The 20,434-nt window shown below is 36.9% G+C and overlaps 1 protein-coding gene across 1 annotated transcript in view; it reads left to right on the forward strand.

Annotated features, from left to right (window-relative positions):
• Window positions 1-901: 901 nt before the first annotated feature.
• ttyh3b (tweety family member 3b) overlaps window positions 902-20,434 on the forward strand; it is a 33,563-nt gene continuing 14,030 nt past the window's right edge. Inside the window, exons 1-4 of the mRNA XM_079853748.1 lie at window positions 902-1,351; window positions 1,672-1,818; window positions 10,346-10,515; window positions 18,300-18,411. Coding sequence (XP_079709874.1) covers window positions 1,684-1,818; window positions 10,346-10,515; window positions 18,300-18,411 — 417 coding nt within the window. The 5' untranslated portion in view covers window positions 902-1,351; window positions 1,672-1,683. The remainder of the gene's footprint in view (window positions 1,352-1,671; window positions 1,819-10,345; window positions 10,516-18,299; window positions 18,412-20,434) is intronic.

The following is a 20,434-nucleotide window of genomic DNA, read 5'->3' on the forward strand; positions in this document are numbered from 1 at the left end:
GAAAGATATAACGGAATGAATTGATTCACCATTTTACTTTATGCAATATGTGGGTAAAATGGCCATAAATTAATATTACCATTCAATGTTATGTATATACACTGTATCTAATTTGCATATTAATGTGTTCTTGGATCAACATTTAATGAAAAAAGAAGTGTAATAATTGGAGTAATAATTAGCAACATTTTAATAATAATATCTAATATTTCATAGGAATATTGATGTATAATTTATTTCCATATTCACATGTTGTGTCTCCCAAAATGCCTGATAAACATGATTTAAGTCCTGATGTACAGTGGACATGTATGAAATCAACGTAGCACACGCACGTCTGCAAGATGTCTGTTAAAGATCACTTCATCTGGAAAGCATCTGCTGTTTACTATCTGATAGACATCTTTAAGATGTCTGTTTAACATACATTCTAAATCATTACATCTTAAAAACATCTTCTAAACGTCTATTTGACACCTGACATGCAACGTCCTAGACGTATTGCAGATGAGCAAACACTACGTCTTTAAAATACGTCTTTCAGACGTAAACACGCACATCAAATAGACGTAACAAAGTCCTTTTTTGATTTTAAATCCCATAACGTAAATGTTAATTACAATATATTATCATATTTCCATAAGAGTGCTACATTTGATCACTAAATTAATGTCAGACATTTTTAAAGACCAAGGAGAAGTTGTTTTCATGGTTTCACCTCCAAACATTTGGTGTCTCTGAAAAGGCCTGAATGTGCTCTTTACAGACACCCATGTGACATGGTGTCAGAGAAATTCACTAAAATAATGTCCACTACTTTGGACGAAAGTCTATTCCTGGATCCCAGGAGGATATGATTTGAATTTGCGTAATTTGGCCACCAGAGGTCTGTAAGCACACTAATCCATTTGAGGATTGAAATAGATGGACGTAGATGATTGACATTAACGCCCGTTTGTAGTCTTCCCACAAATCACTAGTTCATCCTCGTAATGCGTGATATTATCGCGTATTTTATACATCTCAATTTTTAACGCAACAGAAATGCACAAGCGCTAAACACAGGCGTCTACTGGAAGAAAGCAGTGCGGGACAACCTTAAAACAAAAGCGCATTGGACATGAAAGGCGTTTAAAGCTCTGGCTTCAGTTCCTGTGAGCGTATCGCTGGAGAACATGCAGACGGCAGTGACGCAGGGCAGCGTTCGCTCGGTTCATGACTGCTGAGTTCAGATAAACCTGCTTTTGTTGCTTTTCGCCCAAAACATCGAAGGACAGGAGCCATTTGTCTGTTGTTGAGATCATCGCAGGTTTTTTTTTTTTGCTGGAACTATGGTTTAGGCTGATAACGGGTAAGAATGGATTCCCGATAACAAAAGCATGTCGGAGCAAATTGCGGTTTAAATCCTAGTATATAAACAATTATGTTAATTAATACAGTTAAGAACAAATCTGTATTATCATTACAAGGGGTGAGAGTTAATCACAAAATTCTAGGAAAATCTAGCCATTTGTTTGCTTGCTTGTCTTTGGTGCAGATTTTTAACCCCTGCTTAACTGCAGGTATGTTAGCGTGTAAAGAGACACTTTAAATGCATTTGATGCAATGCGACGTGATGAAACAGTCGAAGTCTAGAGTCGGCTGCTGAATGCATCATTGTGTCTTTTACAGTCAGAGATCTGGATGAACGCTATGGCTGCAGTGATGAATTATTCTCCGCCGTGGTGGGTTAACCTTTTCCATCGCCTTCCACACTTAAACCTAGAGTTTCAGCTGACCAGCAGCGATTTCCGCCCGGAGGACACCGAATATCAAAAGGTAGGTCGAGTTCAAGTGCTAACGCACATGATTTTTGGAAGTATGTATCATCAAACATCAAAGGCTGTTCTCAAGCATGACGTCACCCTCTGAAGGCTTTTACTGCATTGTGCCAACTAGTTTTGAGGTACTAGATTGTGTTGTGCCATTCAGAGTGTCACATATTTGACAGCTAGTTATAAATAATAAACACAAAATGTGCGATTCATACGTAATTGTGTTAAAACATCAAAGAGTTGTCCAAGAATAGACAATGATAATGCAGTAAGACAATGCATTTCTATTTAAAGCAGTACAAATACTTTATTTAAATAAAGCACTCCGGCTAATGCCTTACTATCTTTGGTCAACCAGTCTTTTTTATACTGGTTAGTAGCATGGTTTTGTTGATTAGGTAGCTTGATCAGTACTAACCAGTTTAAACTACGATGAAAATTCCTGCTGGTCAAGCTGGGACGTCTTTTACGCCTAAAGAGTGGCATTGATTTGTAATCGGTTTGAATGACTTCATCTTTACTGAGCTTCTCGTGTTGCACATGAGAACAGACTGTCCAATCACTGAGCAGTTACTGTTCAGAAATGATGTTATGCTTAAGAGCTGTGTGGAGATAGTCAGTGTTTGTCTATTTAACCACCCACAGAAATAGATATCAACACCCAGTAGGAGACATTATGAGGATGTGCATAGGCTGTAATGCATTTCTACATGCAACATTTGGTCATATAATGTAGAGGCATTTGAGATTACTGTATCTCAGTCACTGTATCTCAACTGTGCGTAGTTTCCCTTTCAGATGCAAAATTTATAAGAGGAGAGTATTTAAATGAATCATGCAGGGTGATTTACTAAGGTTTGCGCTCGTCAGTTTACTGATATTTGCGCCATTATTTACAGCCCCAAAAAAGCAAGTTTTAAACCAGATGCTAATTTGCGCTGCTCTTGGTAGATTGCGTTGGTCATCATGGAAATGATCCGGCTGAGTCTCTCTGTTTTTTAATTTGCGTGTTGTGAATAGATCATGTGCAGAACTTTCTCGCTTTTATGGTATTGCGCTCTCACGCTAATTTACAGTTTAGTAAATCTGGCCCATAGACTTCTTTCAGACAGAGATGAAGGTCACAGAGACACTTTTCAAGTTCAAATGTCCACTTCATAAAATGACGTTATTTTGTCAAAGCAGTCATTCTCCAGAGGACCAGTAGGAAATAGCATCCAGCTGCGTGAAATTGCAGCCATGGTTGCCTTTGCTCACCAGCTATAGCTGTCAGTGACCACATCCAGAGCACTCTGTGTGGTAAAAATGACCAACAACAGTCACTTGTTCCCAAAAAGAAATATCTGCAATTAAAAAGATACTCAGAGCTGCAGTAATAGAAATTGATCTCTCAGGTTCAATTGTTGTTTGGAGAAATCGGATGAATGCAATACAGTGCTGCCATGTACCATCAACTATCGTTTAAGAGAAATGGGTTCACTTATCACTGCAAATTCAGTTGAATACAAATACATTTTCTGCTGTGAATAATTTTCCATGGTCAAGACATATTATATGTGATTACATTCAACTCAGTGCTGAAAGACGAGTGAAATTTGTATGTGCTTGAATGTGAAGGTACTAACATCGTGGAAAACATCAATAAGGCCTGGTTTTCCTGGGATGTTTGTGGATGAGATTGGCCTAGTTGGTTGGCTTGGTAGGTACGAGGTCACAGGAAAGCCACGGGGTATGTGGGGGTAAATCTGTATGAGATGAGGTCATGACAAGCCCTTGGGTCTGTCTGGCCTGGCAAGAGCAGAAGGGAAGAGAGCGAGGGAGGGAGGGAGAGGAGAGGAGAGGAAGAGGAAGGGGGGTTGGGTGTTGTTATTCTCTTTTTTTTATAAAAGATGAATGCACCCCTTTCTGTGGGCTTCTGTGAAAATGGGGTTTAATCCCTAATGTATCCCAGAGTGCTTTGCTGGCATCCTTTTGTCAAATGGACACATAGTCTTTATGCCAGTACCCCTTCGCTCTCATTCTCACACTCTTACACATGCATGCTGGGACATATGGGGGTCTGCACTCGTTCACACCGACACATAGGGAGAGCAAGCAAACTACTTGATTTTAAGATCACATGCCAGTACAACAGTTCTAAATGGAGAAATGTAGCCTGGAAGTTGATACATAAAATGAATTCATAGTTTTAATATATTAAAATATAATTAAATAATACTATAATGAAATTGAATAGAATACATCAATGATAATTCATGTATATTATAATAAACATTATTTTAAATAGTCTATTATGTTGAACAAGGCTGCTTATTTGATTAGTTATATTATTTTAAATGTAATGTAATTTATTCCTGTGGTGGCAAAGCTGAATTTTCAGCAGAAAGGGACAAAGAGGCCACATATGCACCCGAATGAACTCGGACATACACATAGCCAGTGTCATTTCAACATTATTCAGCCCCCAAGGCCTCCCTTCAACCACCTTTAAAGCTGTGCTTACAACCTGGCACTGAGAAGAAGACATATATTTGCACTTTTGGATTGAAACCATCTGTGTGGCGGAGGGTTTGCTTGGATCTCAGGGCACTCAGTACAATTGTTTGTCTGGATCTGGCCCGCCAGTAGCTGCCAAAACGTGTCAGCACTTTGTCCTACTCTTTTCTTGGTACTTTAATGCCACATGGACCTTATCCACAACCAACAATGTGTTTTCTTATGTCTTTCTATTCAAAAGATCATCGCGATTGTTCGATTCGCTAATGGATCATTCATTTGAATCAGTTCTTTGTAATGATTTGGTCAGATCTATTCACAAAGTGCCTGTAGTTCACTTGACTTCAAGAGTTTTTACAATCTGTGTAACTTTATTGAGAACATGAATATAAACACTAGCATTTTACTAAATATTTAGGAGTTTCACAACAACACAAAAACATAACCACACAGGGACTTCTGGGAATGCTGTTAAAGGGCTAATTCACCCAAAACAAAAATGTACTCGCTCTCATGTCACTCTAAACGTGCATGATACTTTATCGTCTGTGAGGATATTTTCCAAGAACTGTTTTTGTTCATTCAGTGAAAGTCATGGGATCAAACACTGGTCTTCACTGACTGTCATTTGTATCTTTTAATTCAAAATCTTTTAATTTCATCTTTTATAGACCTTTTTCACAATATTTATATATATATATATATATATATATATATATATATATATATATATTATATATAATATATATATATAAAATATTGTGAAAAAGGTCTTCTTGAATGAGAAAATTTTCTTCTTGAATGATCATTTTTATCAAGCTTGTATATTTAAATTCAGTAATTTCACTTAAATGACAATGAAAATTACCTATTAATTGTCATTTAAGTGAAATTACTGAACTTAAATATACAAGCTTGATAAAAATGATCATTCTAGAAGAAAATTTCAGATGGCGCTTAGAGGCTTTTGCATCTGAACTCTACATATATATATTGAGGGAGTAAATAATGACAGAATGTTCATTTTTGGGAGAAGTAGCTAAACTAAATATGTAAATTTTCCTGTATTTTATCTGTATTATTTGTGTCCTAAAAAAAACTCCCTTTGTCCACCTTGGGCTAGCTGTCTACTTCCTGTAAATGGGAATAGCAGATGCTGTACATATGTTTTAGTTGGTATCAGGCTTCTCAGCGCTACTGTAATAAAGGTCTCGGCACAACTTTTGTATGTTCCGTGTCAAAAATGAGAGGTTTTTACGACTCTTTCTAACTGCAATAGTTTGAGAGGATTTCTGTTTGCTTGAGGCGGCTCGTACAGCTGTGTTGCTATTTCTTGTTTGACGTGGAAAAAAGCACTAGGGTTTTTTCTCAGCAGGGAATGCTGGGATAATTAAAAGCATATTGGGCAGGAAAGGGGCCCAGCTGGCAGGAAGTCACGAGTAGTGCCGATGAAACGATTTACACCAGAACACTGGGCTGTACACACAAAAACACACGTACTAATGACACATAAACACTGAGCTGAGAGGTAAATGTCATTGCGCTTAAATGACTGTGATTACTGTTTTAGCTTAACCATTATTCTCTTAGCACAGATTGAGGTAATATGGTGATTTACGTGTTCTGTGGTTTTGCCAATAGCAGTGTGTATTACTGAGTAAAATTGTGCTGTCATAGACCAGATCCTAAAGATCTGTCCTGTAATTTACAAGCACATGAATTAAATGATCTGGGTTTACCTTCTGATTCAATTGAAAACACTGAGCTGCACAATTAATTGTTAAAAGATTGAATCTCGCAAACACCCTTGCGATCTTATTCTAAAATGACAACGATTCGGCTATGTCTATTAAAACTTTGACAAGTACGATCACAGTAGATCATTAAAATGTGCCTTCATGCTATCACTGGGATAAACGTTTTTAGTTTGGATATAAATGCTAGCGTTCAAAATAGAGTAAGCCACTTCAAATAGTTATTGTATCAATTACATAATTACACCAGTAGGTGGCGACATGTGACTGTTAAAAATGTATAGACTATTTGCCATTGAATCATTCATTCAAGTTTCTTTCAATAACATTGATTCATCCAGTAACAAAATGAGTCTTTATGAGTGAGTTATTGAATCATTCATTCAAACCGATTAAATGAAATATTTTAAAATGAATTAAATGGTTTTTAAATAAAAAATTAACATTTTGTCAGAGCCTCTAGTATTATATTATTTTGTTTAGTTGTCTATTTAGAATTGTGGGAGAGTTCTGGGGCCGTATTCACAAAGCATTTTATCTTACCACTAGGAGTACTCCTAAATCGAACTAAAAGATTTTAGCTAGGAGTTTTCTCTTAAAAGTTATTTACAACGCCTTTCATACCTACTCTTAGTAAAGAAAAATGACAACTCCTAAACTAAGAGTGAGTCTTCGTTGCTATGGATGACGTCATTACTCATGCACGAGCTTGACTGAAGTGACCACCTTGATTGGCTGATGATTGTAACGCGGGAATGATTCCTAACACCTCCCCTACGATGATGAGTGACAGGTGACAGGTCTGAGAATGCGTGCGCTACACAAGTAGTGCGAAGGACGGAAGATGATGAATAACTGAATAAATAGCCTAAATGAATAAAGAGTAAGGCAACACAAATAGCCTAGTAGCCTAATGAAACATATGGATTGATGCAATATCTTTGCAACATTATTGAATTAATCTGTCACTATATGCCTCTGCCTACGTTTGCAAAGAGAAGAACATTTTAATTTGATTCACAATGAAACGTTACAATTAGTTTACATGCAATGAGTAGCCTAGTTTTGGTTGTTGTTGGTGGCGTTATTGCATCCTTATGCCTACAATGCAAAATTGTTCCCTCGCGATTGGAAGCTCCTGTAGCCGCCGCATACGCATTTCAAAACATTGCAACGTGAAATGCCACAAAAAGCGGTTTGTGAATAGGTCTTAGTGAGTTAGGAGTCCTCTCGACTTCTTTTAAGCTATCCCAGACTTAGGTGCTACTTTTAGGGCTAAAATGCTTTGTGAATTACTCTTAGTCAAAAAAATGAGGAGTCCTAAAGTTACGAGTGACACGCCCATTATTTTTAGGAGTTGCTCCTAAATTCGCCAGTTAGGAGCTACTTTTAGCCTTAAAATTCTTTGTGAATACGGCCCCTGATCTCTATTTAAAAGAAAATCGTGATCATTTATACTTGAAATTCACATTTGAGTTTTTTATTATTTGTATGAACAAATATTTTTATTTTATGCTATGCTATTAGTTTACAAAATATTTGCTGTAAATTCACATTTGAGTTATGTTTTCCTATTTTACACTATTTTAGACCGTATACACTTTTAATTAAACATTGTGAACAAAAATTAAAACAAATAATATAATTTAACAAATAATTTTTTTTTTATTATACATTTATCTAAACTATTAGTCTCCTAGGTACAGTAAGAAAGGATATGCTAAAGAAACAAATGTATTATTTCTGACAGTGCTGTTAATATTGCATATCCGCTTATATTTACCAATTCTGGTGCTTCATAATGATTATAGAAGACATTTGGCTTTAAAAACATATTGGATTCATGCATGCACATTCATGAACTATTTGGGTTTGGTTTTAAGGCATTCCTGTAATTAGATAGTGCCAACTTCCTGCCATCCTGCTCTTTATTACTACTGAGTCGCCCAATACAAACTAAAGTTCAGTCTCTCCCTCCCTGTGTGTGTCTCTGAGGGCTGCTAATAAGATAATTACATTTGAGAGTTTTAGACTCCCTCCCCCACTCTCATCTTCTCCTGGATTATTTAAACAGTCTCTTCTCTTTGGTCTTGATCACTGGTTATAGTCTCATTTTGTGATCACATTTTCTGTTGCCTAAACTTCATCACTTTTCTAAGAAATCTCAGCTTCATAAACTTGGGTTTGAGTTAGTGTTATAGTAATTATAATAAGATTTATATAAAAACACTAAAAGTCTCTGATATATCCTCATTTAGATTAGCTACGTGTATGTGTGTGTGTGTGTGAGGGGTGGAGAGAGAGCTGATAATTAATTCTCTCTAATCTCTTTACGAATGCTGTCAGTGGTGACTGACTCAAATGAGCTTTGACACATCAACAGATAGAAGCTGACATCAACTCGCTCATAGGTCCCTCGGTCTCACAGATGACCAGGATCGAATATTAATGTTTTAAATATCTCATGACACCAGCTCTAAGCCATAGCACTAACAATAAAGCATTTAAATGTAACTTTAAGGGTGTAAATGACAGCATTGTGTCAGCATCCTGCCGTGATGAGCGTCTGCACTGGGCCGGATCTGACTAGGTCACTCTGGGCATTTGAGGAGAAATTAGTGATCCTATATTTTCTATATAGGATTTTATATAGGATATAGGTTTGCTATATTTTGCAAACCTGGACTTGTGAATATCAACTGTTTGGAGCTCTTGCTTTTACTTTTATTCCCTGAACTGTCTTTTTAGTAAGGGTTTTAGAGCAGAGGTTATCAACCTTTTTGACTCGAAGACTGTCCAGCACAATATTAGAAGTCCCCCATATACTGTATGTGTGTGTGTGTATTTATATAATATTGTGTTTGTATGTATGAGCTATATTATATTATTTACAGAAACTATTGGTATTGGACAATTTATTTTGTTGCAAGAACTGGATGTATACTATATCAATAAAAAAAGAAGGGATTTTAGTTGATTTCAGTTTACATCTTGATTGTATGTTTTTTTTTTTAGTTTTTTTTTTAGCATTTTAATCAAGATTTTAATCATATAAGATTTTAATAATATAAATATTAATTATATTAGTACTAATAATTCATTCAAATAAATTTCAATCATGCGGCCACCTTGGATGGTTTCAGTAGTTTGTCACCTGGTTCCACTGTTTTAAAATATATATTTTTTGTAATTAGTGGTAGAAGAAACTCAGGGATGGGATGTTGACTTCAGTCATAAGCTCCTACCTACAGTAGCTACCTCTCAAACACCCTAGCAACCACTTAGCAACTATTGCAATGCCCGCAACCACCCTAACATGTTTGCATGAGCAAGCACCTCTCGATTTGACTTAAAAAAAAATAAGAACTATGGTAAGAAGAATAGTATTGATATGAAGATTGTACTGCAAGAATAACAATTTAAAAAAGAAATCCCCATTGTATTCCTTTAAACAAATGATCCTATTTGTATTCCACTGTTGGAATGCTGGAAAACACAACAAAAGATGTATTATGATGGAAAACACAAAGAAAAAGTCTGAAGCCAAACCCTTGTTGGCTATATTTTTAAAATGATTTACCCAAGTAGGACATGCTTCTGGATCAGCATCATTGTTAGTGCTGGATGAACATTCAGAAGATCATTTCTCTGTGATTTTAAATTATGGTTGGTAATACCTTTCGGACTGTGATTCTGATAGGAACGTTGTTCCAGGACTAACAAGGGATGTTGATTCAGTATCATGTCCTAGAAGAACTTGGCACCATGTTGTGTGTGTGTGGTTAAGCAGACGTGTATACAGTAGAACTTCTGAGCTCTTACGTCACAGCTCTGAGACCAAAAGAAGTCTCCCGTGTTCAGCCTGACCTACATTTGCTGCATATGGAGATTTTCATGGTACACGGTAGCCATGGATTAAAAAAAAAAAAAATCTAGATAATTCATGACACTTCTAGTGCAGTGGAAGAGCCTGTGGATGTAGATCTGAATTAAAAATGCACGACTCCTTCTGAAAAGGTCTTCTAGAAGAGCATATCACACAATCAATCAATAAATAAATAAATAAAATATTCTTAAAATGATGTTACTCCAGATTTCAATAAAAGAAAATGTGATACCGTACAATAACAAAAGATTGTGATTGGAAGACCCAGCCTTCAATAGCCTCACTGTATTCTTTATTGTTGTCGGTACATTTACGGTCTCTCTCTCTCTCTCTCTCTCTCTCTCTCTCTCTCTCTCTCTCTCTCTCTCTCTCTCTCTCTCTCTCTCTCTCTGCAGTCTGTGTTGTTGCTAGGTGCAGCTGCATTGGTGTGTTTGGCACTGGACCTCCTCTTCCTCCTCTTCTACTCTTTTTGGCTGTGCTGCCGTCGCAGGAAGAACCAGGACTCTCCCAATGCGGACTGCTGCTGCACCGCTTGGTGTGTGATCATCGCCACGCTCGTGTGCAGGTCTGAGAGTTGCACTCTTATACACTTCAACACAAAACACTCATCACCTCATAATGTGGCAATACACGTCATACATTCAAGTCAATCGGACTTGAACACAAATACTCAAATAAAACTGATTGCAATCCATTCATCTGGGTCTGTTCCAAACAGCTCCCTTGCCGTCCGCTGTCAAAATAGGCAGCAAACTGAAATGGAAGCTCGTAGTTGGCTAATCTTAAAAGCTCTTCAAGTGCGCGAGAGACTAAGTGCGTGTTCACACTTGGTTAAGATTAACTCTGGTGCAATTGCCCTGCCCTGTTAGTCCGGTTAATCTGAATAAGTATGAACGCTGCCATCCGAACTCTGGATTGAAATTCGGTTCGACTGAAATATGAACGCAATGTGATATCACAAGATGCAACCCTAAAAAGGACATAATGCTCAAGCATACCTGTTTTTCTCATCATATGAGCTACGTTGCTCATTACAGTTTGGTGCAGGCATTGGAAACGCGTCTCCTTGCAGCATCTTCGTTTGTGTGTAATGGAGGAATTCCTGGTGTTATTTTGACTCCTTTACACATTTTATAAGCTCTTTTTGAGTTCTAAAATACTGGTATAATGGTAAAAATACCATCATATGTACACACATACAATGAGCGCATTTAGCCCATAACACAGCATTGGTTTAAATGTTTGGTAAATTTCGTTGCAAAATATACGTCATAAAAGTAAAAAACAAATTTTTGTTTTGTATTTTATATTTGGTGTTAAAAATGACAGTGTGAACGTAAAGTGAACCAGGACAAAATGTATCATTTTCTTTTTTGGTCTGGACCAAAAGAAGCAAGAGAACCAAATTACAAGTGTGAACACAGTCAAAGGGTTAGTTCACCCAAAATGAAAATTGCTGTTCCACAGAAGAAAGTCATATAGGTTTGTAATGACATGAGGACATTTTTCGGTACGTTTACACGACAACGATGTGCTAAAAACAGAAAAGTTTTGTCTTTGTACAGATAACAACATTATCAAAACGATTCCCGTTCACACGGATCTGCAAAAACGAGTAATAATGCTGTATTATGCATGCCAGACAAGTAATTGGTGATGAAAGACTACGCACCTGCGGACATCTGCACTCATTTACCACAGTGCCTTTGAGCCGAACCCACATGCTTCTGAAATTACACAAATTTCACAAATTACATAATCTATTTTTTTTTTGTCCAATTTTCATTCTAATGATGCTAATCTCTATAATACTGTATAATTACTTTGTCTTCTGGGTGAATTTCATCTTCGCAAAGGCAGAAACATTCACTGTAATCCCATTTTTTGAATGTTCTCCTCTAATATAAAGTCGCTTTTTACTTGCTTCAAGAAAATGTCAAAACCTTTGAACACAAAGTCTTCGAAAACGTATATCATCTTTGAGTCTGTTGTAAGGAACCTTTAATTTTTTATGATGACCAAATGTTGTCCGTATGCCCCCCCCCCCCTATTTCTTACTGTTAATATCTGTATCCTTTCATTTGCACAAAAAAAAAAAAAAAGTAAAAATTAAAAGTAAAAGCCTAAGACTAAACATGTAATAGGCCTACGCATGTGCATGCCGTCACCGTTGTCACAGATTCACGGTTTTGTAGTTTACACAGAGATGATAATTTAAGAAGTTGCTCTATTTGTTAGTTTGATATATTGCATGTTCAGATATTCATACAACAAAATACTCTGGGAGCCATGAAAGATTTGTGACCAAAAATGACCAAAAATCCTGGCGATGGCTGGGAAAAAAATGCTGATGGGGAAAGAGTTAACAAAAGCCTAAAACTAAGAACAAAAGAGCTCTCAACTAATAGCTGTATGACACATAATTCATGCAACGCATATGGCAGCTTATTAAACGCCTAACCCACGCTGATGAGCGCCGGTGGCCATGATTCATATGAAATAGTAGGTGTGTGTTTCTCCTTGCGCAGTGTGGAATGGACGGTAACTCATTTGTATTTTTAGTAATAATCCATCCATGTCTGTATCTCAATGTACACCTGACAGCATCCTGCACACACTCGGTTGTGTTAACCCATTCTTGATTAGGATAGTTAGGACATTGCTGGAACATTTTTCATAATCCACATGCTGTCACATCTGACAGTTGACCTTGACAAATCACCTCAACATTTTAAACCATTTCTTTAGATTGACATGGTACTGAATTTCATCTTCCTTTTAAATGTTTAATCCAGTAAATATTGAGGTGTTTATGTGCAGTTTAGCTTGTTGTGTACATTTGGTCTGTGGTTAAAACGTCTTTAATTATTCCTGTCAGATCTCTTTAAATATAGAGAGAGTTGCGAGGTCAGATCAGGCAGGCAGGCGTCGCACACTGAACCCTGAACACCAAGGTTAAGTAGTTTAATCAAGAGTCTGCATTAGTTGGGGGTTAAAATGATGTCGGCTGAATTGTCCTGCAATGACCCTGTTTAATAATACCAGCTGCTATTTTCTGTGGTCGTGATGTAGAAATAGTGGATTGGTTTTTAAATAAAAGCTTCACGGAAATACTTTGATTTTTAAATGGGAGTCTTTGCTGTTCACACTTGGTCAAAAATGGGTTTCAAATTATTTTAGGTTCTTTCATTTATGTAAACCATAAATGTGCGGTCACATTTACAGTTGCTCTGTGAAATTACGCAGATGAAATCGGGGAATTTCAATAGGAATCCATGCATTTGGGTGTCCCCCATGCAGATTCAAGTAATCTACAAGTCTATGATTTTGTACATCAACGGCTTTTGGAAGTAATCATAATGTTATCAAGTTATGTTGAAAGGAAAACTCTTTTAAATCAAACAAAGTTATTCTAATTTGTGTAAATAATAAGCCATCATTTTGCATATTAATTTTACATAGTTTTGTTTTCGTTAACTGTTACTCGTTATTGTTCTAATTGCTTTTGGGTTTTTGCTTTCTTTGTCTTCTGTTCTAAATATTTTCTGGGCACTCCTCCCATTTATCCCCCCACAAGGGTCATCAGACGATCTCCTCCTCCCCTCTGTTCCACCCCTTCTGCCTTCCCTCCCTCCTCCTTTCCTCTTCAGCTCATGTCTGTCCTATATCTGACTTCATGCTCTGCCGTTCATGCTGCGATTGACAAACAAAGAAGAGATTATTTCCCTTAGCGAGAGATGGATGCAGAAGAACCAGAGAAAAGGACAATGACGACTGATTGATTGAGCGAGATGCAGATAAAGCTTAACGGAAAAAAGAGAGCGAGTTGCGGATCAGACTGAGTGATGGGTCCATGGCAGAGATGAGAGATGTCATGCTGATATGATGGCTCAGATGAAACACATTGTGCCTCATGCATCATTAAGTACATCAAATAGTGCACACACTCATGGGGTGCCGAATAACGAAAACACTTTAGCTCTTTCCTAAAAAGCTTAATCTCACTAATGTTTTGTGTTTTTTAGCTTTAGTAGCTCAATGAATGTTCAATCAGAACCATTCAAAATACTGTAAGCAAATCATTTTCATGACATTCAGTTCCACTAAAAGAATATTCCGGCTTCAGTACAAGTTAAGCTTTAACAATGTTAATCACCACAAATTTTTTTTGTGAGCTTTCCCAAAAGTACTAAAAGAACCGTTATTAGAATCTTTAAAGTTGCTCTAAGCAATGTCACGCGTTTTTTAGGCCGAACCATTTTTTGTCACATACAGCAAACATCTCCTCACTATCCGCTAGCTGCCTGTCCCCTGAACACACTGTAAAAAAACGCGGTCTCTGTAGACAGCCCAGGCTCCACAAACGGCAAGAAAAACAAACTGGCCCAGCCTGGACCACGAAACATAACAAACAGTGTTCCAGCCAATAACCGACAAGAATGATTTGGGGGTGGGGGTTGAGGGGTTAGTGCACGTGCACATGAAGGGGGAGTGTGGGGAATGGAGGAGAGAGAAGCATGAAGAGGGAAGTTAGCTAAAGGAGAGATGTCCTAGACAACGACAAACGTTGGAATTATATTCTCTTGAATTTTTATGTGGCCGACACACGGCCAAAGAGACAACGTTCCAATGAACAAATAGCAAAGAAGAGGGAAAAGGAGAAGGAATGCACAAAGTCCCGAATTTACATTGGAAAAGCCTGTTTCAGGAAGTACGGGGGGACGGGATGAGGAGGAGGAAGGGTCGAGCTAGCCTCAGTTTTGTTTGACAATACTTCGAACGTGAACAAGAAGTAACATCACCCAACATCGCTTAGAGCACCTTTAAGGGATCAAAGTTGCTAGTTTGCTTAATTTGAATCGCTTCAAGTCAGAAAAATACAGAAATGCTTCACTTGGTTGGTTGTTCCCTATGATTCAGATTTAAGGGCCATTTTCAACTAAAAACAAAAAAATTCTGCTTTTTGGCCGTTCATTTAAACAAGGGCCTGAGGCTACGTCTACATTTATCCGGATACATTTGAAATGGCGTTTTCATTTCAAAATGCTCTCCATCCACACTAGTGTTTTTACGTGTTTTCCAAAAGTTTCTCGTCCACGCTGAAATGTTGGAAAACGCAAAATTCACCTTACTGTGTATGTGTAAACCCTCATAAAAGCTCACTGAGATGCTACAGATGGAACAAGATATAAAGTTATCACGCAATTCTTCTGGCAGGATCATTTTATTTAGCAAAATATCTCACTATTCACTGATGCGTCCGGGTCGCACTCACTCACCATTATACTATGTTTAGTCTAAAACGCATCTGCTCATGTTTTGCCACAGGACAGCAAATGCGAGTAAATTATCTGTCATCTTTGTAGGACTGCGATATGAAGAGTGTACAAAGTAACATATTTTAGCAGCTGTGTGAAAGTGAATAGCATATAACAGGCACAATAGCAGTATAAAGACACATATCTATAGGTTCAATATGCGTCACATGACTAAACATTCTTCATCGTTTTCAAATACCTCCATTTTGACAGTCCACATTACTATGCGAAAATGGCTTTTTCAAATTTATCAACTTTGCAAAGCAAAAAAGCTTTGTTTTCGTTCATAAAAACGCCATCTTAGTGTGGATGGATGGCCAAAACCGGAGAGAAAAAGATGCGTTTTTAAACGAAAACGTATTAGCGTGGACAAGGCCTGAAAAGGCAAACTTTTGAAAATGGGTTTAAAAGTGAAGGTTTTTGAAAATGATACCGTTATCGTCTCCATGTTAACAACAAAACTACGAATTTGTGAAAACAGTGACGTCAAGCGCATGCGTATTACTTGTTCAGTCTATAGGCGCGTAGTGTTTCTTTATAAAAAATGACATCACCAACTAGTGGCCTGGCTGCAGAATACAGCGTTTAGTCGTTTTCGCGGATCCGTGTGAACGAGGATCGTTTTGACAACTTTGTCGTCTGTACGCGAAAAACGCAAAGGAAAAACTTTTCCAATTTTAGTACATCGTTGTCGTGTAAACGTACCCTTAATTTTGATATTTATTTTATTGTTTTATTTTATTTCCATTCATTTATTTATTCTTTTAATTTTATAATGTTTTTACAGTATGGACATTTTTTATATTGTTATACACTGCAAAAAATGTCTATTAGAAAATAAGAAATAAAATAATGCATTTAGTGAGGTTTATGCTTCAAACTAATGAAAAATATATTTAAGAAATATTCAAAAACATCTTGTGAATTCAAGTCTTATCTTATGCAGTATTGTTTCACAGATGCTGATGTTTTGACATGTTTACTGGAGAAAATAAGACAGAGCTACTGATGATAAGAATTGGTGTTTTTAGCAGTGTGTGTATGGTATTGTCCTGGGCTAAAGCGACCCGTTTCGGATAAAAATATTTTTTTCCTTTGCATTACATTCTCTCTTTTTCCCTCTGTCGCCCTCACGTCAGTTTTTTCCCCTTCTCTCCCTGGCGCTGCTCCCTCGGTTCCTTGGAGATGTTGCCATAGCAACAGAATCAGATTTTGAACATTGAAGCTGCGAGATGAATAATGCACTGCAGGTCTCTGCCAGTGTGTGTGTGGGGAGGCTCTGCATGTGTGTGCCGTAGCCGCATAGTCATTATTCAATATCTCTTATCTAACAGTGCCAGATTCTCACGAAGATGTGTCTGGTTGTATCTTTAGGTATTTGGGTTCACTGTTTAATTATTTGAAGTCATTTTGCCTTGGTTTATGTATAACACTTTGGCTCAGTAATTGACCCATCAAGCCAGAATCGATTCTATTTAAAGCAGCCAGGACTAAAAAAGTAATGGCTTATTTTCCACAATAATGACATTTAACTGAGTTGATCTTGTTAAGGTTGAAAGTCTAAGGCGGCTTGTCCTGACTTTTCACATTTATGTTTGAAAGTGACCCATATATGTCTGTGCCAACTGCATCTCTGAATGAACCTACATGAACTTCACAAAATTCTGTACTGAATTTCATGTACCATTGTGTTTATATGATACTTAAAAAAATTATTCTGCTAGTACCTTTGCTCTTTTTGGTGCTTTGTTTTTTTTAAGTGTGTTAAGTGTGATTAATAATTCATTCAATATCACATTACCATCTTAAACCAACACTGTAGCACTTGTGAATCAAATATTTTCATACTCATTATACTTTAACAATTAGCTTTGGTAACAGTTACTATTATCCTTCCAACAGAACTGTTAACATATGCCCACTCACACGATCTAACAGATAAACAAACAAGCCAGTGATTGTGGTCAGTGGTGTTAGAGTGAGGGTTTCTGGGTAAGAGAGGGAAAGCCTAGTTGAGCCACGTGACTCCTGACCTTAACAAAGAATGACAGCTTGACCTCTCTCTCGATATCTCTGTCTCACACACTCTTAAGCTTATAAGAGCTCTCCTGCCTAAATCCTCTTGTATTTGAGTGACAGAGACAAAGAGTAACACATGCAGGAAAATGTGCACGTGGCATCAGATAAAACCCTCACTCTTACACATTAAAACTGCCCTGAGAATAATGTACTTTAAATAAATGCGCCATTATCTCACATTAATTCCGTTGTGTTAAAGGGGTCATGAATTAAGAGATAAAAAATGTCCTTGATCTTTTGTAAGAGGTTATTGTAATATAAAAACATCCTGTAAGTTTCAGAATTTAAAACTTCCTTGTTAGTCCAAAATCAGCTTTTATATATAACGTTATATATAATATATATATATTAATTTCATGGCTTGGTAGAATTCTAATGTATGCGGTCTGTTATTTCTTGATAACAGACCGCTGCTAAGTATAACACACCGTTGCCATGAAAAACAGAGCGTTGCTATGGACACGGAACAGACTATTTTCTTTAGCGGAAGCAATACAATCGTTTTTAAATCAATAAACTCCTTTTTAAATCAATAATTTGTGTCAAATTATTGATTTATTTGGTAGGTAGCCATGTAATAAGCGGGATATATGTAGAGCGAGGCGGTTGTTATAGCGAATACAACCCCTTCAGGCTGATTCAAGACCCCTCCGCTTCGTGTCACTCTACATTATCCCTTATATATAGATAGATAGATAGATAGATAGATAGATAGATAGATAGATATGCAAGCTGGTCATTTTAGGAAAAGCCCATGGTTCTGTGTTTTAATGTCTTTATAAAAGCAAAGACCACAAGTTCAGATCTGCAAAACCTGGTCATTTTCAGGGTCTTCAAGAGTTTTTTTGTAGTCTTAAGATTTCAGAATAAAGACATTTGCTTGTGATAGTGTTATTACATTCTATATAAAAGAGTGTCACAGTCACATGAGCTAATTCCTATTTTCCCGCAGTGCTGGCATTGCAGTTGGTTTCTATGGAAACGGCGAAACGTGCGATGGCGTGACACGACTGACATATTCTTTGCGCCATGCTAACCAAACAGTGGCAGGCATCGACAAACTGGTGAGTCATTCACGATTTTGTTTGTTCTGAGCTGTGGACAATTTTCAGTATCCAAGTGTTTAAAAGAGACTTAAATGCCCTTCTGTTGCCAGTGATAAACACTTTGCTTAACACTCTTTACATATTTTCTTTTCGTTTTCTATTTTACAGCCGTAATTAATAGTTGCATGGCACACCGATACTAAAGTACTGTTGTACCAAAAATCTACCGCCGCCTCTACTAAGCTTCCCACTGCTGTTGCTAGAGAGTCCATTGCCCTTTGATGAACACTTTGAATAAACACTACTTCTCTTGCCAAATACTTCACTGCACCTCCATGGCCACAGCTACAATCCCCACCATGCTTGGTTGTTAAATGTTCATTATTTCATAAGGTCATGAGCGCAGACAGATGCGTTTGGCGAGTACCACTATCTAGTGGACTTTGTTTTCAGGCGCTCAAGTCACTGGCTTATGCGCTGTTGTATGTTGTTGTGCGCGGACCCTCCTGACGTGGTCAAGAATACGTCAGAGGACAAAGTTGGGCTTTAGAGAACCAGAGAGATCATTGAGACTAGTTATGCACTGAAATGATTTTTTTTGCTGAAACACTGAAACGGAAATAGTTTCCATTTAGCCACAAACCAAAAATTGTTTATTTGATATAATTGAATAATTAGTTGTAAATAAGCATTTAAATTGCTCACAATGCATTTTTATTAGTGCTGGGCAAAGATTAATCGCGATTAATCGCATCCAAAATAAAAGTTTGTGTTTGCATAATATATGTGTGTGTACTGTGTATAATTATTTTGGATATATAAATACACACATATGCATGTATTTATTTAAGAAATATTTGCATGTATATACTGTATATATATTTATACATAATTTATATTATATATAAATATAAATAATTTATATATAAATAAATAAAAATTCTTAAATATATACATGCATATCTGTGTATTTATATATCCAAAATAATTATACACAGTACACACACATATATTATGCAAACACAAACTTTTATTTTGGATGCGATTAATCGCGATTAATCTTTGCCCAGCACTAATTTTTATATAAACTTTATAATGACATGTTTGTACTACTATTTGTTGTTGAAATATATTTAAACTGTGGTTGCAATAACTTGTTTTCATGACAGATTTATTCAAAAAACAAACATACGATAAAGGCAATAGGTTAAGTAAAAAATAAAATGAATATGTAAATATACTGCATATATTTAGCAAAATGCTTCTCTCTAGAGTTATTTCTTTCTTGCTGACTAATGGACAATGAATGGCTTTCCTGAGGCAAATGTAACATGCCGGGACATATTGTTTACAAGATATTTTATTTCTTTGTCTTTCCTTGGTTGAAACACTGAGGGATTACATAAGACATTTATTTATACATGCCATGACATGAAAACAGCATAGACTGAGCATTTTTAGACCTGAAGATCGTTTGCTTTGCTTTGTTTCTGAAACAGGGACTTAAATTGTCACAATGTTGCATTTTCTTCTGGGTTCTGATCGATTTTACAAGGCAACATCTCAAAGCATACCAAAATGTGCTTATGCAAGTCACATGAGAGTAAAACTGGCCTCTTATTGGTCAGAGTTTCCTCTGCGTCATCCATCAAGATGATTGGACAAGTTCACTCAACAAGCTTATTGTGGCTTTATCTGTAACTGTTCAGACACACACAATCACTTATACGAATGTAGCGATCTAGGAGTGATTGTTTTAGTGCGGATCTGAATGCAATAGCCATGTTCATAAATGAACCAAACTAAGGGAGAAAACCATCAGGTTCTGAAACAAACGCTCCAAATGAACCAGGTGTAAAAATGCCCTAAAAGATAAGTTCATCAAAATGAAGATTGATTAAAAACATCAATATTGACATTGTCAACAAAACTGGCACATTTGCCTCTGGTAGCTTATCCACATCGTGTGCACGAAATGACACTCACACAGCCAAAACACACGTCGGATGAGCGCTAGTTAAACTTCACTGTATGTAAATGG

The sequence above is a fragment of the Squalius cephalus genome, assembly GCF_949319135.1.
Source record: "Squalius cephalus genome assembly, chromosome: 2".
In the NCBI taxonomy this organism is placed as follows: Eukaryota; Metazoa; Chordata; class Actinopteri; order Cypriniformes; family Leuciscidae; genus Squalius; species Squalius cephalus.